The 25,159-nt window shown below is 39.4% G+C and overlaps 1 protein-coding gene across 1 annotated transcript in view; it reads left to right on the forward strand.

The window, feature by feature from the left end:
* The window catches only part of RXFP1 (relaxin family peptide receptor 1), a 128,440-nt gene that overhangs the window by 68,391 nt on the left and 34,890 nt on the right, over window positions 1-25,159 (forward strand). Inside the window, 5 exon segments of the mRNA XM_047799240.1 lie at window positions 8,457-8,528; window positions 11,205-11,276; window positions 17,678-17,749; window positions 17,840-17,911; window positions 18,495-18,569. Of these exon segments, the coding sequence (XP_047655196.1) occupies window positions 8,457-8,528; window positions 11,205-11,276; window positions 17,678-17,749; window positions 17,840-17,911; window positions 18,495-18,569 (363 nt within the window).

Raw genomic sequence — 25,159 nt, forward strand, 5'->3', positions numbered from 1 at the left:
CCCTGATCCAGGAACTTCTATATGCCACAGGCACTGCCAAAAAAAAAAAAAAATCTGATTCAATAAATACCCTGTTGCCAGTAATGTCATTTTTAATTTTACCACAAGTACTATTTGAATACATTCTTCAACAATTTAACTAACTTTTATGAAAGGAAGAGAGAGAGAGGGCTAGAGGAATGGACGTGGATACCACAATGACTTATGAGAGAGCAAAAGCCCTGCCTGAGGGTATTTTGATTCAACTTAAAATGACTGCCCTGGATAAACACATACAAATACACACATTAATATATCCAGGCATTCATAAAGGGATGTGTACAGGCCTGTGAGCCACCAATTTTCAGCCCTTGGTATGAAGAAAAAACTGGAATCAAATCTTCATGAAGGATTGGCTTTGGAAGGCAAGAGAGAAGGTGGGGTCCAGGATGATACCAAAGTTTCTGTTGAGTAAGAGTGATGAGGACACTTGGTGACAGTGAGTGGGGAAAATTAGAACTGCAGTTTAGTTGCCTTTTTTCAGTTGGAGATTAAAGGTTATACTGTGGAGATTTCCAGCAGGCATTTGGAAATGTAGGAATCAGGTTTAGGAGTTTACGTCTATAACTCTAATATTAAACTTTAATATTAAACTTCAAAATGCAAGAATCTATTATATTAAAAAGTATTGGGGGCAGTTCCCACCATGGCGCAGTGGGTTAAGAATCCAACTACAGTGACTTGGGTTGCTGCAGAAGGATGGGTTCAATCTCCCACCTGATGCAGTGTGTTAAAGCATCTGGCATTGCCATAGCTGTGGTGTAGGTCACAGCTGTGACTCAGATTCAATAGCTGGCCCAGAAACCTCCATATGCCACAGGTACAGCCATAAAAAATATTATTTTTGTATTCCAGCTCATCCTAGAAAAATGAGGGTAATAACACTTACCTCTTTCTATCTCAATAGGGTATTATGAAAATATGGAGAATGTTATTTGTGAAAATAGTCAATATCTGCTAGAAAGAAGTAGACCCAAAATTCTAGGTACTATTAATAAACTTCCTAAGAAACATTATTTAGGGGTCCTTTCAGGACCCTTCCTTCCCTCTAGAGTAACCCTCCCACTCAGGTACAATGAACCTCTTCCTCTTAGGTTTACACATAGAGCTTCACTTCTGTCTCCTTTAAGTATATCAAACATTGTTCCTTGGGCCTTAGTGGTTGGGGTCATAATCTTCTCCACCAGAAAATGGGAAATGCCATAAGCTTCATGGGGGCCCACAGCATAGTTTTTCTATACATCTGCCAAAGTTCCCAACAGAATATAATAAGCTCTAAACAATTTTTTGAGTTGAATTTACAAGTAAATGAGTACAGCAAAAATAAAATTAGCTGATTTACTTTTTAACCCTGGACTGAAGCTGTTATCTAAAGAAAAAAAATCTTTATTTGGAGAGAAAATATGTTATTTGTCATCCATATAGTGTATAAGCTTCTTAAGGGCAGGGATACTATCTTTTTTTTTTTCCAAAGTGAAAATGGAAAACATTCACCCCATGTTTGTTGAGCAAATGAATGAATGAATGAAAGAACACATTTTTTAAGAAAGCACACTACACTTGCATCCATATCCTTAAATCAAATTCAAATATTTAGCAGTTTATGTAATATGAACATTTAAACAGGATGTAAAGCAGAATGGAAGATCTAAGCCAAGTGAAAATCATTAGTAGAAAAGGGATTTTCAGTTAGCTAATATAAGCAATGAAAGAACGTTTGGTGATAGCCTGGTAGCTAGTAGTGATTTCAAGAGATGGTAACTAATTAATCTACCTTTGACATTCCTTCACTTTAAAAATCACCAAGTGACTGGTATGTATAGTCGAGAATGGTGTGTCTTAACCTTTTTTCTTTTCATTATTGCTCCCCCTTTCCCAAGCCTTTTTAGACCTTTCTTATTTGTCCCCTTCTGTGCTATTTTAATACCGTGGGTATGCTATGTATCTGTTTATGTATAGCAGTATAGCCATCAAAAAAGTAAGATTTTCTTTTCACTCTCCAAGAACCAGTTTTCATCCCATTGGAGCAATAACACTCATGTTGAGAGTACATGGTTTCCTAGACTCTAGAATTTTTTTTCTCAAATTAGTTTCCAAAAATGTGTTCTAGGGAGTCTAAGAATCTATTTTTCTTTAAGAAGGATTCATTACCAAGTTCAGGCAACACTGGTCCAAAACCAATACAACCAACATTGTTAGTGTCTATTGTATGAAACTGTCTTCACCTGAGTCCTTTATGTTGATCAAGTGTTTCAAAGGGCTTATTCCACAGAGGGTCAAACTCCTGACAATGAAGTCTATTGCTCATTGCTCAATGAGCAGCATATAATGTCATCATATTATTAGAGGTCATTTAGTCCAAATCCATTCTTTCACTGTTAAGGAAACTGACACAGAGAAACTGTTCTTTCATCCAAGGGACCCCCCAGCTTCAATTGTTTGGGCTTTTTGCTTGTTTTATTTTGTTCCTACCATACTGCTTGTTTTTCTTTTAAAAAATTAAAGGTTTAAACCTTTCCAATACAACTACAATTATGTGAACCTAATCTGTGTGGACCTGCTTATCAAATTGTGATATAGGGAAAAATCTTCCCAAACAATATATTAGAAATTGAAGTGGAGCACTTCTTGAGTAAAGATGGTTTGATTGTGTGGACAAATTGACAATTTCCTTTCTAACTAATTTCTAAAGGAAGCAAAGGTAGTAGAATATGAGACATGAAATATTAAGGAATACAAAATTATTTAAGTTCTTAAATGTGTTTTAAGCAAGAAAATGCTATTTTTATTGTCACTCCAAAACTGAGATGCTTTCTGTTTGTTAAATGAAAACAGAAAAAAAAACATAACTGAAAATCATTTTCCCACTTTTATTGTTTCAAGGAATTCTGTTTAGTCAGAATTATAATGTTGTAACTTAAATTTAAGAAAAGTTGAAATCTAATAATACAAAATCAACAGATAGACCTAGTTCACATGGTCCTATAAAGAGAGGGAATCCCAAAGACGGCAGAGTAGAAAGACCCTGAGTTCACTTCCTCTCATGGGCACAGAAAACCACAACTATCTGCAGAACAATCATCTGTGAAAAAGACCAGAACTTACCAGAGAAGCTCTTCTACAACTAAAAGACAGAAAGAAGTAACCACAAGACAAGTAGCAATGGGGGGTATCTCAGGAACTAAAGATTCAAGTCCCTGGGTGGGCAACCCACAAATGGGAAAAGAATTATAATTGCAGAGGTTCTGCCAAAGGAGCACGAGGTCTGAGCCCTAGATCAAGCTCCCCAGCCAGGATCCTGCACTGGGAAGATGAGTCCAAGAATGTTTGGCTTTGAAGGTCATCGGAGCTTACTTTTGAAAGTCCCAGGGGGCAGTGGGAAATAGAGACTCCACTCTTAAAGGGCACACACAAAATTTCATATACTCTGGGGTCCAGGAAAGAAGCAGTGATTTAAAAGGAGACTGGGTCAGTCCCGCCTACTGATCTTGGAGAGTGTCTGGGAGAGGCGGGGAGATACCTGGAGTACACCCTGAGGACATGGACACAGGTGGCAGCCACTTTGAGGAGTTCATTTTATCACATGGACACTGGTGCTGGCAAGGGCTATTTTGAACCCCCCTCTAGTACATTAGCTTCAAGGCCAAGAAACTCTCTAGGTGGTGACACAGCCCCACCCACCACCAGACAGGCTACCTTGAGATCTTCTGAGCCTAAAGCCACCCTGGCTATTGCTCTACCTACCAGAGGACCAAGGACACAGCACCAAACACCAATGGACAGGCAGGCACTAGTCCCAGGATACCCAGGGCCATACAACCAGAGACCCCAGGACACAGCTCTATGCACCACTGAGCAAGCACCAGCCCCAGAATCTCTTGGGCCCCAGATCTAGCCACCTGTGAGCCTGTTCTAGCCTCAGGACAAAACTCACCCACCAACAAGTGGGCCGCAGTCCCAGAACAACTGCAGCCCTAGAGCCAGCTGTGGTAGGATCCAGTCTACCTACCAGCAGGCCAGCACCAATTCTGGGAACCTGGGCCCTGCAGCCAGACTCCAGGACCTATCTCTGACCATCAGTGGTCCAGCACTAGCCCAAGAACTTGGCTTTACCCATCAAGGAGCAGGCACCACCCCCAAGGGCTCCTAGACCTCAATTCTGCCTACCAGTGAGCCATCACTAGCCCCTGGGGCCCTGGGGTTCCAGAGCCAGCTGCCCTGTGACCAAGCCCCACCCACCAGTGGCCAGCAGCCTCTGCACAAAGCACAGCCTGGCAACCAACTGGACCAGGAACCAGCCACACCTACAAGACCTCCCAATGTAGTCAGCCCGCCACAACAGAAGGACACATACGGTCTATATAGAGACACCCCCAGAGCATTTAGCTCTGGTGACAAGAAGGGCATGTGCTGCTGAGACACAAAGAACATCTCCTATATAAAGCCACTTCTCCAAAGTTGGGAAATATAACCAACCTATCAGATACATAAAAATAAAAACAACAAATTAGGCAAAATGAGGCAATAGAGGAACATATCTCAAATGAAGGAAAAAGATAAATCCCCAGAAGAACTAAATGAAGAGAATCTATGTCATGTACCTAATAAAGAGTTCAGTGTAATGATCATAAAGATGATCAAAGAACTCAGGAGATGCACAGAGTGAGAAGTCAGACATTTTTAACAAAGAGTTAGAAAATATAAAGAAGAAACAAACAAATTTGAAGAATACAATAACTGAGGAGTTCCCATCATGGCTCAGTGGGTGAAGAACCCGACATATTGTCTGTGAGGATGTGGGTTCAATCCCTGGCCTCGCTCAGTGGTTTAGGATCTGACATTGCCACAAGCTGAGATGTAGGTTTCAGATGCAACTTGAATTCTGTATTTTCATAGGTGTGGCATAGGTCAGCAGCTGCAGCTCCAATTCAACCCCTAGCCAGGGACATCCATATGCCATGGGTGCAGCCATAAAAAGAAAAAATATGATTAAAAGAATTCAATAACTGAAATAAAAATACACTAGAAGGAATGAGCAGTAGATGTGCTGATACAGAGGAATGGATCAGTGAGTTGGAAGACAGAATAATGGAAACTACTAAAGCTGAACAGGAAAAAGAAAAAAGAATAAAAAGAAACCAGGACTATTTGAGAGACCTCTGGGACAGCATCAAGTGTACTAGCTACTTTTAGGGATCCCAGAAGAAGAGAGAGAGAAAATGGGCAGAGAATTTAGTTGAAGACATGATAGCTGAAAACCTCCCTAACCTGAAGAAGGAAAGAGATACCCATGTCCAGAAAGCATGGAGAGTCCAGACAGAATCAACCCAAAAAGAAACGCACCAAGACTCTTTGTATTTAAAATGGGAAGTATTGAAGATAAAGAGAGAATATTGGAAACACCAAGGAAAGAGGAATAAATTACATATAAGGAAATTCCCATCCAGATATCAGCTGACTTTTCAGCAGAAACTTTGCAGGTTAGAGGGCAGTAGCACCAGATATTCGAAGTGATGAAAGAGAAAAACCTTAAGTGAAAAATACTATACCCAGCAAAGCTTTTGTTCAGATCTGACGGGGAGATCAAAAGTTTTATCGACAATCAAAAGCTAAGAGTTCAGCACCATCAAGCCAGCTCTACAATAAATGTTAAAGGAACTTCTCTAAGCAAAAAAGAAAAGGTCATAACTATAAATATTAAAATTAATGAAAGGAAAAAACTCATCAATAAAAGCAAACATATAACAAAGAGCAGATCAACTAGTAGGAACAAATTAGTCAGAAGATTAAAAGCCAAAAGTAGTAAAATCAAAGTAGTACAAACTAGTAGGAAGATTAAAAAACAAATGTAGTAAAATTACTTATACCTAAAATCAGCAGTTAAGAGATACACAAAACAGATGTAAAATATGATATCAAAACCAGTAATCATGAGAGGAGGAAAGTAAAAATGCAGGGTTATTAAAATTCTTTTTAAATTAAGAGATCAGCAATTTAAGGCAAAGCAAAATCAGAAATAAACAAATGGACGTAATTAGTCCATCAACCCCACTTCTGCGTATATATCCCAAGAAAACTTTACTTCTAAAAGATACGTGCAACCTTATGGTTATAGCAGCACACCTACTTAAAATTGCCAAGACATGGAAGAAAACTAAATGTCTATTTACAAATAGAAAAAGAATAGAAAAAGAAGATGGGGTAAATACATACAACAGAATAGAACTCAGCCACAGAAAGAACAAAATACTGCCATTTACAGCTACATGGATGGACCTAGAGATTATCACACTAAGTAAGTCAGACAGAGAAAGACAAAAATCACAAGCTGTCACTTACATAGAGAATCTAAAAAATGATGCAAATGAACTTATTTCCAAAATAGAAAGAGACTGTTACCAAAGGGGCTGGGGAAGGGATAAATTAGTTTAGGATTAACAGACACAAACTACTACATACCAAATAGATAAACAACAAGGTCCTTTGGCACAGAGAAATATATTCAATAGCCTGTGATAAACCATAACAGAAAAGAATATGAAAGAATGTACACATATATATATGTATAAATGAATATCTTTGCTGTACACAAGAAACTAACACAACATTGTAAATCAACTATACTTCAGTATTTTAAATGGGACCTAATTGAACTTAAGAGCTTTTGCATAACAAAGAAAACTACTGCCAAAATCAAAACAATGTACTGAGAGGAAATATTCGCAAATGGTATGACTGATAAGGGGTTAATATCCAAAATATATAAACAGTTCAAACAACTCAATATCACAAAACAACTCAATTTTTAAAATGGGCAGAAGACTTGAATAGGCATTTTTCCAAAGAAAACATGCAGATAGTCAACAGGCACATGAAAAGATGATCAACATCACTAATCATCAGGGAAATTCAAATCAAAACCACAATGAGGAGTTCCCGTCGTGGCTCAGGGGTTAACGAATCTGACTAGGAACCATGAGGTTGAGGGTTCAATTCCTGGCCTTGCTCAGTGGGTTAAGGATCCGGCGTTGCCATGAGATGTGGTGTAGGTCACAGATGCGGCTCGGATCTGGCGTTGCTGTGGCTCTGGCGTAGGCCGGTGGCTACAGCTCCGATTAGACTCCTAGCCTGGGAACCTCCATATGCCGAGGGAGCAGCCCTAGAAATGTCAAAAAGACAAAAAAAAAAAAAAAAACCCACAATGATGTATCACTTCACATCTGTCAGAATGGCTATCATCAAAAAGAACACAAATAACAAATGTTGGTGAGGATGTGGAGAAAAGGGAACACTTGTACACTGTTGGTGGGAATGTAAATTGCTACAGCCGCTATGGAGAACAGTATGGAAGGTCCTCAAAAACTAAAAATAGAGTTAACATACAGGAGTTCCCCATTGTGGCTCAGTGGTAATGAATCTGACTAGCTTCCATGAGGATGCAGGTTTAATCCCTGGCCTCGCTCAGTGGCTTAAAGATCCAGTGTGGCCATGAGCTCTGGTGCAGGTTATGGATGCGGCTCGGATCTGGCATTGCTGTGGCTGTGGCATAGGCTGGCAATTACAGCTCCAATTTGATCCCTAGCCTGGGAATTTCTATATGCTGTGGGTGCAGTACTAAAAAGACAAAAAATAAAAATGAGTTAACATATGATTCAGCTATCTCACCCTTGGGAATATTAAAAACAAAAAAACTAATTTGAAAAGATATAAGCACCCCAGTATTCACAGAAGCATTATTTACAATTGCCAAAATGTGGGAGGAACACAGGTGTCCATCGACAGATGAATGGATAAAGAAGATATGATATAGTCATACACTGGAATATTACTCAACCATGAAAAATGAAATTTTGCTATTTGCAAAAACATGGGTAGACCTGGGGGACACTTTGCTTACTGAAGTAAGTCAGAGAAAAACAAATATTGTATGTCATCATTTACATGTGGCATCTTAAAAAAATACAACAAACTAGTGAATATAACAAAATAGAAAGAGACTCACAGATATAGAGAACAAACTACTGGTTACCAATGGGGAGAGGGGAGGGGGAAGAACAAGACAGGAGTAGAGGATTAAGAGGTACAAGCTATTATATATAAAATTAATGAGCTTCATTATATTTTATAATAACTATAAATGAGGTATAATCTATAAATATTTTGGATCATAATACTGTATATCTTAAACTAATATAATGTTGTAAATAAACTATACTTCAATGAAAATAATTTAAATAAATAAAAATACCTCTCAAATAAAATCCCTTAAAATTCAATAGTATTATGAATACAAGTTTCATCATAAAGCAAAATATTTCCTGAAAGCTAGTGTTAAGGTAAATAAAGTTTATAATTATTCATACTGTCATTAAAAGTAAACAAAAAAGCTTTAAGAACCAAATTTACCTTTATTTCAGGTCACTTCAGTGGAATTTAATAAGAAAGCTTCCTCCTGATGGCTTCAAAAAGTACCATGATCTTCAGAAGCTGTAAGAAAAAATTTAATTCTTGGTATTAAATAATTTTCTGGGCATACCTATTTCTTCCCACTTCTGCAGAGACCAACATGGCACTGCTGCCTAAATTTGATCATTTTGGGGGGATTTATTTAGCTGTTAGGTGGAGACCACCAGGTAACATTTTTTTCTAAATAATTCCAGAAGTCATCCTAGAAAATCTCAGATACCTGTCCACAAAGAAACTGCAATACATACATAGCGAACCCTCCTGCCACACTTCTCCCAAAGGAAGATACAAAAAAGGTTTTACTCCCTGCATCTCAATGACCATCACAGAGAAAGATGTAATGAACCCTTACTAGATCCGCCCTCAAGTTTAGATAAACAAAATTTTTCTTCCATGTGATGGCAAGTTCAGTCTCTACCCAAGATTTCAAGACCCTGTGGTTTGAAACCTCTGAGCATTTTGTTCGGAGAACTTAATTCCATTTTCACATCTGCCTTATTGGGAGTTTTATTTTGGCCTCATGTAGTTATATGACATGCTAATTTCCCTTCAATTTAAGATTACCTATGTAATCACAGAATCCATAACATCCCAAGTGATGGTTTCCTGTTTTTTAGGTCAATTTTGTGGCTAAATCCCATTATCATATGCTTAAACTGTTGGGTTTAAAATATTCTGTGTGACTCTATCTTGAAAACGTCTTAGAATTCCTAGTTTGATTTACACACCTATATTGGTTTTAGGGTTTGTTTTTTTTTAAGGTCCCACCCATGGCATATGTAAGTTCCTGGGTTAGGGGTCAAATAAGAGCTACAACTTGCTGCCTACACCACAGCCACAGCAACTCAGGATCCAAGCCACATCTGCAAACTACACCACAGTTCACAGCAATGCAGGATCCCTGGCCCACTGAGCAAGGCCAGAGATGGAACCCACATCCTCATGGATACTAGTCGGATTCATTTCTGCTGTGCCACAGCAGAAACTCCAGTTTTGTTTCTGTTTTTACACTAGAGAAGCCTGGTATATAGATATGATCTGTCTGCACATTTTTCTTTAAGGTAACGGATATAGAGCAGAATCAGAAGAAAAATGCATCTAAATTATTTGATGAAATGTTCTTAAAGCTCAGATTACCTGCAGAAAAATGTTTCCTATTGGAAAATTAAATGCCAATAAAAATGACTTTTCAGAACTTCATTCTAGAAATTTACCAATCAACTTTGAAGAGCTTTTCAAAATTAGGCTTGATTAAAAAAAAAAAACTTCAAGAGCATCCTTCCTAACTCTCTTTTCTGATTTCTGGAGAAGGAAAAACTTTCCTGATCTGCAGCACCACCTTACGTTCACATTGTTTAAAAGGAGCCAAGACTTAAAACTCCAAGTATCAAGAACTCAGTAGTTTAGCATCTTTACACAATAAACATTGAATTACCTTGAACCACCAGTGTGTACCACATAATAGATCAAAGAGCCTAATTACACCCGAAAGTCAAATTGGTTATTAGAGATGCAGTGTGACTCAACCTCCAGGTAATATAGTCTATGGCTTAGTTAATCATTACAGTAGCTATAAATAAATTAATAAATACATGTCAAAGTTTTTTGTGTATAAGTGAGGAAAATACATTACCTACTACATGAAGGGGCCATAGCACATCCTGTGAGACTGTTAGATGCATAACAAACTTAATGACAACATTTTAAAATCAAGGTTAGGTTTTCTTACCTGTTGGAGAAACAGGGATTCTATTTTAGCCAAAATTTCTAATTGAGAAGTTCATTCACACTGGTTTATCTTTTATCACAACTAAAGTCTATGAAAAATTACTCTTGATAAGTTTTCTCAAACATTTTCTCAAATATAACTTGGGTGTCTAACAAAATTCAAGTTGACATCCTTGGCCTATTTGTGATGAACATGGCCTGTGGTTTGGGGTCTTGATGATGTCACCACCTTGTAGTTTCGGCAGCACTGTGTTGAATAGTCATGTTTGTAGAATTATAGCAGGAAATGTAAAAAGTTAAAAGAAGGAGTTCCCACTATTGCTCAGCGGATTAAGAACCTGACTAGTATCCATGAGGATGAAGGTTTGTTTTGATCCCTGGCTTTGCTCAATGAGCTAAGGATCCAGCTTCACAGCATGCTGCAGCAAAGGTCATAGATGCGGCTTGGATCCGTTGTTGCTGTTGCTGTGGCTGCGGCGTGGGCTGATTCAACCCCTAGCCTGGGAACTTCCATAATGCCACAGGTCCGGCCCTAAAAAGACAAAGAACGTTAAAAAGGCTTCTAGGCCTCTTTGATTAATGAGGGCATTAGTATGCACTAAAACTAAATTTTCACTCAGAAATTTCAAATGTTAAATTTTAGCTATCATAGCATATCATACCAGATCATACCTTTACAAATAGAATTTCTGAATAAAATGTAGCCTAATTTACGTGAACTTAATAGCAAAACAAAATGACAGGCTACCCAGCTTTGCCAAATTATTTCATGTTTACCTGTTTAATTTTTAAGAATTTTTAATTATGGGGAAATACATACAACATGAAATGTACCATCTTGACCATTTTTAAGTGTACATGCAGGCATTAAGCTTACGTGACTATCACCACCATCCATCCTCAGAACTCTTCACCTTGCAAAGTGGAAACTCCTTTTCGTTACATTTTCTTTTTAATACTCATTTTTACAGGTGCCTGCAAAACAATAAGATTAGGTCCGTATCTGTCTATGCCTTCCGAGGACTGTACAGTCTCACTAAACTGTAAGTACCCATGCCAATTAATCTCCCCCTTCCATGGTGGTCTCTCAGCCCGATCGACCCCACGCCACACACCCTCCTGCCCAGGCAGCATCCAGGGAGCAAGCAGACAGCTGAAAGGGCAGCAGAACCCCGTGGCCACAAGTGCAGCTCTGGGTCAGACAAGCTGACCTCACCACCCACTAGGTGTGTGAACTCGAGCGATTTGTTCTCCTTTCTAAGCATCAGCTCCCTCTACTGTAAATACAAACTACAACAGTACTACCTCAGTGTTGCTGGAAGGAGCAAATGAGAAAGTCTGTGGAAAGAATTAGGCACGCAGTGCCTGGCACAGAGTAAGAACCCAATACATTAGCTGTAATGACCAGGATGAGGGGTGAATGAACTTAATCAGGATGAGAAAGGCTGATGATGATTAAAATGTATGAAGGAGGAGGTCCCCTTGTGGCTCAGCAGGTTAAGGACCTGATGTTTTTTGCATGAGGGTGCACATTCAATCCCTGGCCTCCCTCAGTGAGTTAAGTATCCAGTGTTGCCACAAGTTGTGGTGTAGATCAAAAATGCAGCTTGGATCCAATGCTGCTGTGACTGTGGTATAGGCCTGCAGCTGCAGCTCCAATTAGACCCCTAGCCCAGGAACTTCCATAAGCCTCGAAAAGAAAAGAAAGAAAAAGAAAAGAGAAGTATGATAGAGAAAACCCAAAGACTTTTCCAGGTCCTCTTTTTTCAGTAATACTGCTTTTAAAAATACATAAGGCATGATAAGTTTAAAAGAACAAAGCTATTTAACCTTATGATAAAATATTTATAACAAACTTGCCATTTTAATCATGTTTAAGGACATAGTGCTGTGGTACTAAGTACATTCACGTTGTTATACAACTATCCATCTCCAGAACTTTTCCATCTTCCCCAACTGAGACTCCATCCTCATTAAACATTCACTTCCCTCCCACCACCTACAGCCCCTGGCAGCCAGCATTTTACTTTCTGTCTCTATGAATCTCACTCCTCTAGGGTCTACATATAAGTAGAATCAGATAATATTTTCCCTTTTGTGTCATGCTTATATCATAACATCTTAGATTTAACATAATATCTTTGTTTCATCCATGTTGAAACATATCATAATTTCCTTCCTTTTTAAGGCTGAGTAATATTCCATTGTGTGTGTGTATACACACACACATACACAATGTATATGTATGTATACATGCCATATAATCTTTATTTATTCATTGATGGATGGACTTTTAGGTCATATCCACCTTTTGGCTACTGTGAATAATGATGTTATGAACATTGATAAACAAATATTTGTTTGAGTCTTTGCATTCAGTCCTTTTGGGTATATGCCTAGAAGCAGAATTGCTGGGTCGTATGGCAATTCTAGGTTTAATTTCTGGGGATCCACCATACTGTTTTCCACAGCAGCTGCACCATTTTACATTCTCATCGGCAATGCACAGCATTCCAATTCTTCCACATCCTTATCAATTCTGGTTATATTCTGGGATTTTGTTGTTGCGTTGTATTATGTTGTAGAGGGTTGTTGGGTTTTTGGCTGCACCCACAGCATTTGGAAATGCCTGAGCCAAGGATGGAATCTGTGCCATAGCAGTGACCCGAGCCACAGCAGTGAAAATGCCAGATCCTTAACTTTTAGGTCACCAGGGAACTCCTATGTTGTATCATTTTTAATAACAGCCATCCTTGTGGGTGTGAAATGTTATCTCATTGTGAACAAAGTTTTCTTTCAGTTATACGTACATATACACACATAGTTCCCTGTGTTATACAGTAGGACCTTGTCGTTTATCCATTTTATATGTAATAGTTTGCATCTGCTAACCCCAAATGCCCCATCCATCTCTCCTCCATCTCCTTCCCAACTTGGCAACCACAAATCTGTTCTAAGAGCAAAGTTTTTTAAATAGTCTTTCCCAAAATTCCATTTCATTGCATTCTACCAAGCAGCTGAAACATATCTCCTAGAAGTTATTGAATGGAAATAGAACCAAACACTTAAATAAACAACTCCTTGTATTTCTATTTCTGGTCCCTTGCTTTCTGTCTTATCCCATGTCTTAATTCTTAACCCAATAAACTCTTTCTGGTCAGATTCCTCACTGGTGGTATCAGAGTTTGGGATGAAGTCAAGACCACCTAATCATTTACTAACACAATGGAAGAAAGTCACTGGAGAGCCAAAGTCTTAACAATAACCACTTTAACCATGCCCTCTCCCCCTCTATCCCATCCCTGCTCTTTCGTGTCTTAGCAAATTACCCAGGGTGAATATATCCTCGTGATGCTCCTGACAATCTCTCTCTCCAACCCCCCATGAATGTCTCAAAACTTGCTAAACAGCATCTGCTTGGTTGAATGTTCAAAACTTGCTAAACCAATCTGCTTGGTTTAATGTTCAATGAATATGGAGGCAGCTCTTAAGAGATAGTGCAGGAGTTCCCGTTGTGACTCAGTGGGTTAAGAACCCAACATAGTCTCCATGAGGATACCTGTCCCATCCCTGGCCTCACTCAGTGAATTAAGGATCTGGCATTGCCACAAGCTTCAGCGTAGTTTGCAGATGCGGCTCAGATCTGGCATTGCTATGGTTGTGGTGTAGACTGGCAGCTGCATCTTCAATTTGACCCCTAGCCCAGAAACTCCCATATGCTGCAGGTGCAGCCCTAAAAAGAAGGGGAAAAAAAGAAAAAATGTGCAGAACAGGATAGTAAACTTCAAAGCATCTTCCCTCTGTTCCACAGTTTTTCCTGGTACTACCATATTGTCTGGGTGTTAAAATGTCACATACTTCTGGTTTTTCACAGACAACACTTAGACACCTGCTCTTGGTTCATCCATAGATATTCACTAGCCCTGATGGGGTACAAGTTCTTCAGCTTGATTCCATGGCGGGGAGTGGGGGGAAGCACAGAAAGATAAGTCAGACATGCTGCCTTCCAGCAGCTTTCACCCTAATATTTCAGGTACGACCCTGTGCTGCCACTGGATAGGCTCTCAGTGTCCAGCAGCTTGCAGGCTGTGGTGGGGAAATGATGCCAAAGTATACACTACAATTGGAGAACAGCACTAGAATTTACTTAATTAAGACCAAAATCTGGGAGTTCCTGTTGTGGCTCTTCAAGTTAAGGACCCAACGTTGTCTCCACAAGGATGCAGGTTCGACTCCTGGCCTCACTCAGTGTGTTAAGAATCCAGCGTTGCTGCAAGCTGCAGTGTAGTTTATGGATGTGGCTTGGAGCCAGTGTTGCTGTGGCTGTGGTGTAGGCCATCAGCTCCAACTCCAGTTTGACCCCTAGCCCAGGAATTTCCATATGCCGCAGATATGGCCTTAAAATAAAAAACAAAAATTTTTTATAATGATTTTTTTGTTATATCTGGTTTATAGCATTCTGTCAATTTTCTACTGTACAGCATAGTGACCCAGCCACACATACATGTATACATTCTTCTCACATTATCATGCTCCATCATAAGTGACTACATATAGTTCCCAGTGCTACACAGCAGGATCTCATTGCTAATCCATTCCAAAGGCAATAGTCTACATCTATTAACCCCAAGTTCCCAATCCACCCCGCTCCCTCCATCTCCCCCTCCCCCTTGGCAACCACAAGTCTATTCTTCAAGTCCATGATTTTCTTTTCTGTGTAAAGGTTCATTTGTGCTGTATATTAGATTCCAGATATAAGCGATATCATATGGCGTTTTTTAATGTTTTAAAAAGAACCCAAACCCGTATTGTTCAGACCACGGTTGCTCTGATGATTCCCTCAAAGGAGTGACCATTTTGGGTCCAGAGACGTGAAGGAAAATGAGGAGGACAGGGCTAAACAGAGGAACATATGGTGTGGGTGGTGGATCAAACACCTTTACTTGGGGGATTTCTAGTGGCTCTTAAGGAAACCCCTGAAGAGTTCAGGAGAAGTGCTGAGGGATTCTTTGCCTCTTCCTGTGCCCAACTGGGGCTCAAGGTTTGCAAGGGCAGGAAGGAAATGGCTCTAACACGGAGTTTTATCCCTTGCTATCCCCAAGCAAATGTCAAATCTGAGGGAGGAGGAGAGATACTGGCAGGAGAACTGTTACAGGATGTCAGCTCTAAGGCACATCAGAGAGGAGGAAAGAGAGGCATCGGTGTGGTCGGTGTATCAGTGGAAGTGAAATTTTAATGAATACTTGCACTGGAGTCATGGGCATCGAGAAAAGAAGACAACGTGGGAAGTTGAATGGAGACATCATTCTAAGAATACACACCGAGTGCTTCAGACATGCGTGCATGGCCTCAGAGGTTCAACAACCCAACAGCTTAGCTACTGATATTATTTCCTTTTTTTTTTTGTCTTTTTGCCATTTCTTGGGCCGCTCCCATGGCATATGGAGGTTCCCAGGCTAGAGGTCGAACCGGAGCCGCAGCCCCCAGCCTACGCCAGAGCCACAGCAACGCGGGATCCGGGATCCGAGCTGTGTCTGCGACCTACACCACAGCTCACGGCAATGCCAGATCGTTAACCCACTGAACAAGGGCAGGGATCGAACCCGCAACCTCATGGTTCCTAGTCGGATTCGTTAACCACTGCGCCACGACAGGAACTCCTATTTCCATTTTAGAGTTGGGAACACTGAGGCTTTCAGAAGTTGTTGTTTGTTTCACCTCACACTATTAACAAACAGCAAAGCTGGGAACAAAACTGTCTGACAGCAGATTCAGAGCACCGAGTTGCTACAATGGAGAAAATGAGATAGAAATAAACATGCAAGAGATCAGCATAACAGAACAGAAAGTTGGCTCTCTCTGCAGAAGGGTGAAAACTCAAGTTGGGGAGTAAGGTACGTCACTATCCAGCAAGGCGTCCAATGTCTTTTATCCAGAGCAGGTCCCTGCCTGTCCACAGGACAGCTTCTGTCTCTCCTCCCAGCCTCTTCACTGTGATCCCTCAGCTTGTTACCCTCTTACACTTCTCGCCTTTGCATAAACCATTCCCTCTGCCTAGAATTACTCTCATGCTTTCTTTGCTTTTTGAATGACAAATCTCCATCTAAGACTCTTCTCAACTGAGCCTCCTCTAGTCAAGACTTCCTGTCACCTCAACCTTCCCAGCTCTGCAGCCCGAACCCCAGCCAAGCCTGGTGATTTTGCTGCAAAGTCGGAGCAACCGTATGTTGCCAACACTCTTTTTCCCCTGCTGCTATGATAACCTGCTCACATGCTGTCCTCTTCTAGATTCAAAGCCCCTCAAAGAGTCTACCCATAGCACAGTGCCATAGAGCAGGTCTGTAAAACAATGTGTCGAACTATATGATCCAGTGATTCTATTCCTGGGCACCTATCAGAGAAAACTCCTAATTTGAAAAGATGTATGCATCCCAATGCTCACTGCAGCATTGTTTACAATAGCCAAGACATGGAAACAACCTAAATGTCAATTAACAGAGGAATGGATAAAGAAGATGTAGTTCATATATACAATGGAATATTACTCAGCCATGAAAAGGATGAAATAATGCCATTTGCAGCAACATGGATGCAACTAGAGATTCTCATACTAAGTGAAGTCAGTCAGAAAAAGAAAGACAAATACCATGTGATATCACATATGTGGAACTTAAAAAACGATATAAATAAATTTACTTACCAAACAGAAATAGGCTCACAGAGAGAAAACAAAGTTATTGTTACCAAAGGAGAAAGGGAGGGGAGGGATAAACTTGAAATTGGAGATTAACATATACATACTAACTACCAAGGACCTACTATATAGCACAGGGAACTATATTCAATATCTTATAATAACCTACAATGGAATAGAATCTAAAATAGAATATACATATATAACTGCTATATACCTGAAACTAACACAACCTTGTAAATCAATAAAATTTTTCAATAAAAATTGAAGGAAACAATTTGACAAATAAATGAATAGAATGACAATTTGATTGATGCTTGGTTGATGACTGGGAAATTAAAAACTCGACAGATAAAGGGCTTGTAGAACACCAAAGGCAGGAAAATGGCCTGATGAGAATACTGCACAAGAAAGTTTAGGAGTTCCCGTTGTGGCTCAGCATCTTAAGAACCTAACATAGTTTCCATTAGGATGCAGGTTCAATATCTGGCCTCACTCTGTGGGTTAAGGACCTGGAATTGCCTCAGACTGTGGTGTAGGTTACAGATGCACTTGGATCCAGCACTGCTGTAGATGTGGCGTAGGCCTTAGCTGCAGCTCCGATTTGATCCCTAGCCTGGGAATTTCCATATGCTGCAGGTGTAGCTGTGAAAAAAGAAAGTTTGAGATGGATGATTATTATTCTTCCTTTCTTTGTTCTAAGATATCAAGAAGGTACCAAAATTACTCTCATCTTATCTCTTTTTACAGGTATCTCAGTCATAACAGAATAACCTTCTTGAAGCCAGGTGTTTTTGAAGATCTCCACAGACTAGAATGGCTGTATGTTTAATTTATGTGGCATTTTATAGTATTAGCTTTTATGTTTGAAAAAATATATAAATGAACCCATTTTTTTCTTCTGGCTGACAGGATAATTGAAGATAATCACCTCAATCGAATTTCCCCACTAACGTTTTATGGACTAAATTCTCTTATTCTCCTGTAAGTACTAAATATTTAAACAAATACTTCAATTGAAGGAAACGACATGAATAAAAATCGCTGCTTTGAGTATAACAGCATTACATTTGGAATTAAAACCCTATAAAGGCCTTTTCAACTAAAAACCATCTCCTCATCATGTTCTATGAGGCTGTTTTATAGATCTAACAACTTTATAAGATATTCCATCTTCTAGAATGTCAGCCCATCAAAACTGAACATAGCCTTGCCATCATGTTTTATTGAAATATCCTGAAGCATGCCAGTACTATGCCATATTAATCTTCCTAAAGAAAAATAACATTCATTTAAAATCATCTCCTTTTCGCTACCCACTCTTGAAGGGCATGGACCTTTTTTTTTTTTTTTTCATTTGCCACTGTTACTGCTTCTTTCATATGGTGGCCACCATTTGTCTAGTTTTATGACTAACAAGCACTCATGTATAACAAGACTTACAGGAAAAATTAGAGAACACAACTAACTTAGTAGATGTTATAGTTTCATGAAAATATGCTAGAACAATATTTGACTTAGGAGAAGAAACAGAAAAATGGGACTCTTCTTTGCTTCTCTTTTTCAGAGTGCTGATGAATAACGTTCTAACCCATTTGCCTGACAAACCTCTTTGTCAGCACATGCCCAGACTACACTGGCTGTAAGTTGCCACATCTCTCTTTTTTTAAATTTTTATGGAAATAAAGTTGATTTACAATATTGTGTTAGTTTCAAGTGTACAACAAAGTATAGATAGAAAAATGATAGATGGATAGATGGGTGGATAGATAGATTGATAGATAGATTTTCCACCATAGTTTATTATAAGAAATTGAGCATTGTTCCCTATGCTATACAGTAGGTCTTTTTTTGTTTATCTATTTTATATATAGTAGTGTGTTAATTTTAATTCCAAACTCTTAATTTATTCCTCCCCCTCTTTCCCTTTTGGTAACTGTGTTTGCTATGTCTGTTTCTGTTTTGTAAATAAGTTCATTTGTATCATATTTTAGATTCCACATAGAAGTGACATTAAATGGTATTTACAGATTTCCCGTTGTGGCGCAGTGGTTAACGAATCTGACTAGGAACCATGAGGTTGCGGGTTCGGGTTCGCTCCCTGGCCTTGCTCAGAGGGTTAAGGATCCGGCATTGCCGTGAGCCGTGGTGTTCATCGCAGACACGGCTCTGATTCTGAGTTGCTGTGGCTCTGGCGTAGGCTGGAGGCTACAGCTCCAATTCGACCTCTAGCCTGGGAACCTTCACATGCCACAGGAGTGGCCCAAGAAAATGGCAAAAAAAAAAAAAAATGGTATTTGCCTTTCTCTGTCTGACTTAGTAAAATAATCTCTAGGTCCATCCATGTTGCCGTGAATGCCATTATTTGATTCCTTTTATGGCTGAATAATATTCCATTGTGTATATGGACCACATCTTAATTTGTAGATAGGCATTTAGTTGTTTCCATGTCTTGGCTATTACGAATAGTGGTGCAATGAACATAGGGGTGCATGTACCTTTTTTATTAATTATAGTTTTCTCCAATGTATGCCCAGGAGTGGGCTTTTTGGATCATGGATGATAGTTCTATTTTTAGTTTTTTAAGGAATCACCTTACTCTCATAGTGGCTGCACCAGCTTACACTCCCACCAACAGTGTAGGGGGGTTTGTTGTATCTTTTCTTACAGACGACAACTAACTTTTCTGTTTTTGCCTAGTTTATTTTGGATGTTAGTTTTTCTCAAATGGTAGTTGTTAATATTGTGTCACATTTCCTCAAAATGTTTAGCATGATTTTTTATTAAATATTCCTATTATCTAAACTAATGCCACTAAACTCTTACCAAAATTAAACATCTCCAAAAAAAAAAAAAATACTTTGGAGGCAGGGAGAAGGAAGACAAGGGATAGCATCCATATAACATCACCTCTTCTTCCTCCATCACCTTTTCATTTGGTGCAGAGAAGACTAGATCACTTTAGTTTTATCTGTAATTTTGCACAATAAGAATACGATATTTAGAAGTTATTTTTGAAGTCTAATCACAACAGAATCTGTTTCACGGAATTTTTCACACAGAAGCTTTGCTTATGGTAATTAACATCACTCCAGATATGCAGAACTCAATTGCCCAGTAAATATGTCTATTTTAAAATTCAGGGATAAGGATGGAGTTCCTGAGGTGGCCCAGTGGGTTGATGATCTGGCTTGTCTCTGTGGCGTTGCCAGTTCAATCCCCAACCCAACACAGTAAGTTGAGGATCTGGAGTTGCCGCAGCTGTGGTATAGGTTGCAGATACAGCTCAGATCTGATCCCTGGCCTGGTAACTTCCATATGCCACAGGTATGACCAAAAAAGCAAAGTTAAAAAAATAAATAAATAAAATGATTTCCCATTGTGGCTCAGCAGGTTAAGAACCCGACTTAGTGTCCCTGAAGATTCAGGTTCAATCCCTGGCCTCACTCAGTGGAGCTCAGAGGGGGTTAAGGATCTGGCCTTGCTATAAGCTACAGCATTGGGCAAAGATACAGCTTGGATCCAGCATTGCTGTGGCTGTAGCCCAGCAGCTGCAGCTCCTCAGAAACTTCCATATGCCATGAGTCTCTGACAATAAAAATAAAATTTTTAAAAATATATGTTTTTTTGTTTTTTTGTTTTTTTTGCTTTGTTTAGAGCTGCACCTGCAGCATATGGAAATTTCCAGGCTAGGGGTCAAATCAGAGTTGTAGCTGCTGGCCTACACCACAGCCACAGCAATGCCAGATCCAAGCCATATCTGTGACCTACACCACAGCTCATGGCAATACCAGATCCTGATTAAGGCCAGAGATCAAACCTGCATCCTCAAGGATACTTTTTGGGTTTGTAACCTGATGAGCCCCAATGAGAACTCCAACAAAACTAATTTTTAAAAAATAAATTAACTTTAGAAAATAAAAATACAGGTATATGAAGGTCTCTGGTGACTCAGCAGTTTAAGGACCCAGTGTTGTCACTACTGTAGCTTGAGTTTGATCCCTGGCCCAGGAACTTCCGCATGCCATAGGTGCAGCCAAATAAAATAAAAATAAAATCTGACTAGAAACCATGAGTTTGCAGGTTCGAACTCCGGCCTCTATCAGTGGGTTTAGGATCTAGCATTGCCCTGAGCTGTGGTGTAGGTCACAGACGTGGCTCGGATCCCACATTGCTGTGGCTGTGGCATAGGCCAGTGGCTACAGCTCTGATCGGACCCCTAGCTTGGGAACCTCTATATGCTTCGGAAGCAGCCCTAGAAAAGACAAAAATAAAATAAAATAAAATAAAAATAAAAATAAAATGCAGGTAAAGCTGAAGAAATAAATCCAAAATAGCTATCAATAAGTTCAATCAATAAACTGAATATACTGTACCATATGAAAATTCCTTCTGTCTCTTCCTTTGTAGGAAATGCGCAAAAGTTGGGTTGTTTGAGTTCCAAGCTCACAGTCAATTAGAACTGCCAAATCAAAAGCGGGATGCGGGGAAGTTCCTGTTGTGGTGCAGTGGAAATGAATCTGACTAGTATCCATGAGGATGCAGGTTCTATCCCTGGCCTCGCTCAGTGGGTTAAGGATCCCACCGTGAGCTGTGTTATAGGTCGCAGAAGCAGCTCAGATCTGACATTGCTGTGGCTGTGGTGTAGACTGGCAGCTATATATCCAATTTGACCCTTAGCCTGGGAACTTCCATGTGCTTCAAGTACAGCCCTAAAAAGTCAAAAACAAAAACAAAAACAAAACAAAACAAAACAAAAAGTGGGAAGGAGAAGTTAGAAATGTTGATATAGTGAGAAATAAAAACTATCAACCTGGTAATAGAGCAGAAACCCAAAATGCTATAAAAAGCAGACACAGTAATTCAAAACACACTAGTTTGGAACCATCTAGGGGGAAGAGACACATTCCTCAAATAGTCACTAAGCCCAGAGGGCATCCTGATGTGTCAATACAGTAACATCACTGATAAAAGTTACATGTACTCCAATGTTCATTGCAGCACTATTTACAAGAGACAAGACATGGAAACAACCTAAATGTCCACCCACAGAGGAGTGGATAAAGAAGATGTGGTACATATACACAATGGAATATTACTTAGCCATTAAAAGGAAAGAAATAACAATTTGCAGCAAGCAAGGATGGACCTGGAGTCAGACAGTGAGACACCAACATTATATACTATCACTTACATGTGGAATCTGAAAAAAGGACACAATGAACTTCTGTTCAGAACAGATACTGACTCACAGACTTTAAAAAACTTATGGTTTCCAAGGAGACAGGTTGGGGGTGGGGGGTTGAGGTGGGGGTTTGGGATGGAAATGTTATAAAATTGGGTTGTGATGATCATTATACAACTATAAATGTAATAAAATTCATTTATTAATTTCAGAAAAAATAGAATTAAACTACAGAAACTCTTCTATATGATAAATATAATCAAATACCATGAAAATAACTTACTAACTGGTGTAATCTTTAAAACCAATAATTCAGGACTTGGAAAAAAAAAAACCTGACTGGGACAAGGGCAAATTAAGTTCAATATCTGTTGTGGTGATTCAATTTTGGTTTTCAAAAATTTATTATTGATTGTTACATGCTCAGCAATCCAAACTTAGTAGTGAAGTAAAATTGATCGGTATTTACATAAGCAAATTAGCAATTAAAAAATCTTGCATTGATGGAGTTCCCATTGCAGCATAGCGGGTTGAGAACCAACATAGTTTCCATGAGAATGCAGGTTCAATCCCTGGCCTTACTCAGTGGGTTAAGGATCTGGTGTTGTCATGGCTGTGGCATAGGCCTCAAGTGCTGCTTCAATTCAACCCCTTGCCCAGGAACTTCCAAATGCTGCTGGTGCAGCTGTAAAAAGAAAAAAATATTCATGCATTGAAACCAGAAGCAAATGTGGGTGATATTATGTATATATACCATAACAAATCTTTGCTTTTAAAAAGGCAACCGAATGTATATTTTAGATAAAAAAAGATTAAGATTTATTACTAAAGAGTTGAGCTTTTAAATGTCGTAAATAAAATTATAATCTTTAGATTTTAGCTATCCAAAACATGCATCTCTGATGGTGAATATTATTCCAATTTTAATGCTAATAACAACTTTTTCTTTGTAAGCATTCATTTTTTTAATTCATAGCAATACCTTTACCTTGCACATGAACTTTCATTTAGCAAAGTATAAACTAGAAGATCTGACAGATGTGTTGGCAAATTTTTTTTAAACTATGATTAAGTAGAAAAATACAAATCAAACAAAAAGAGATAATATACTTACAAGATGTATGACAGACAGCAGAATAAAACCTTTACTAGGGTTCTTTCAGAGTAATAAATAAAACTATCAAACCACAATAGAAGTTTGAAATTCAAAAAGGACGAAATATAAGTAAAAAATAAGCATGTCAACAGATGGGACAATAGTCAAAGGTGAACTAAAGATCAAGAAAGCAAAGTAAACCTTTATTTGGGGATGGAATTAAGCAAGTTTTATACATGGGCAGAAGAAGCTAACATAAAGAATTTAAAAATATAGAAAATACTGAAGATACTTTATGGAGCAAGGTCCTCGAAGCCATGGAAAGGATGGAAAAATAAGATGTGATGCACACATGGCTGCCATGAAGAGGGAGGGACCTGCCCTGCTTCAATCAACATGGCTCAATTTCAAGATCATAATAGGCAGTATAAAGAAAAAGTCACGGTAGACACATATTATACATACAATTGCATTCCGAAAATGCTGTGCTGAGGCTGTAGAAGACCCCAAGAAAATATTGCTTCCTTTCTTTCTTTGAAAAAGAACTTTACAATCTACATAGTCATAATTTTCTCAACTGTCAGAGAACGACAAGTCCTAAGACAAGCAAACAAACTGAATCCTAAGAAGTGACAGGGAGAGACGGGACATATACTGTGTTTCACCTTTGACAGAGTGCAGGGTGAAGAACCAACCATCATAGAGCAGATACAAAGGATACTGTTAAAACTGCAATAAACTTGTAAAGGCTAGTGTAGCCCTTTGGATACTGGGAACCCCATGCTCAGGGAGCGGGGCCGGGGGGGGGGGGGGGTCAGTTATTCCAAACAGGCTCATTTTTTCTGGCCCCCACCAGGCTCACAAGAGAAGCTGGATATATGTAAGCAAACCAGAGTGAGTCCTCCTTGACGGCACAAAGGCTCAAGCCCCTTCCTCCCTAGATTCTTCCTTCTTAGGAAGCAAAACTTTACACCACTGGGAATGGGACAGAAAATCCTGGTGCAGCCAGGGACCAGATTCACTGCTTCCAAAGGAGGGGTAGAAGCCAAAGCTCTGCTCCAATGACAGGGCAGATAAACCCCTCCAGGATCCTGCACTGTAACAAAGTGGGTTGGGGTTTCTGGGGCATGGAGGACAGCAAAACTGAGAAAGCTCCATCCCTAAAAGAGCAAGAGAAACAATTCTTGTCCAAATTATAAATCAATCAACAGGACCAGACCCAGAGATAACTCAGTTGTTACAACCCCCAAAGAAGGAAATTAAAATACTTATGATTAATCAGTTAAATGATTCAGTTGGAAAGGTGGGCAGCTCACATGAACACATGGAAATGTCTGCAAAGAGATGGAAGCTGTTAAAGAGAATCAGGCTTAACAGCAGGCCAAACACAACTGAGGAGAGGATCAATGATCTTGAAGATAGTCAATAGAAAGCTTTCATTTGAAACAAAAAGAGAAGAGCAGAAAAGATAAAGACAGAACAGAGAATCCAAAGGTTGAGGGACAAGATAAAATTATCCAAAAATACATTAAAGGGGTTTCAGAAAAAAAGGAGAGAGGAAACAGGACAGGAGATGTTACCAAACCAATCTGAGTCTGCTCACCCAATGCACACCAAAGCTGATTTACTGACACTGGGTTGTGGAGAAGAAAAGGACAGCATTTACTGCAAGTGTTCAATATGGGGCCAAGCAGAGAAAACAGCAGCTCAGACTCAAAAGCCCCAAACTCCCTGATGGCTCTCAGGGAACCAGTTTTAAAGGCAGCCTGAGGAAGGGGGCTGCAGGGTGTGTGATCAGCTTGTGCACAATTCTCTGATTGGTTGATGAGGCAACTGGATGGCATTTCATGAATCTTAATCATCAACCTTTGATTTCAGTCTTGGGTCTATGTGCAGATGGTTAACATGCAGTTAACTTCCTCTACCTGGTGGGGGCTTCCGTATCTGTAAA

Source organism: Phacochoerus africanus, chromosome 10 (genome assembly GCF_016906955.1).
Source record: "Phacochoerus africanus isolate WHEZ1 chromosome 10, ROS_Pafr_v1, whole genome shotgun sequence".
NCBI classification, from domain to species: Eukaryota; Metazoa; Chordata; class Mammalia; order Artiodactyla; family Suidae; genus Phacochoerus; species Phacochoerus africanus.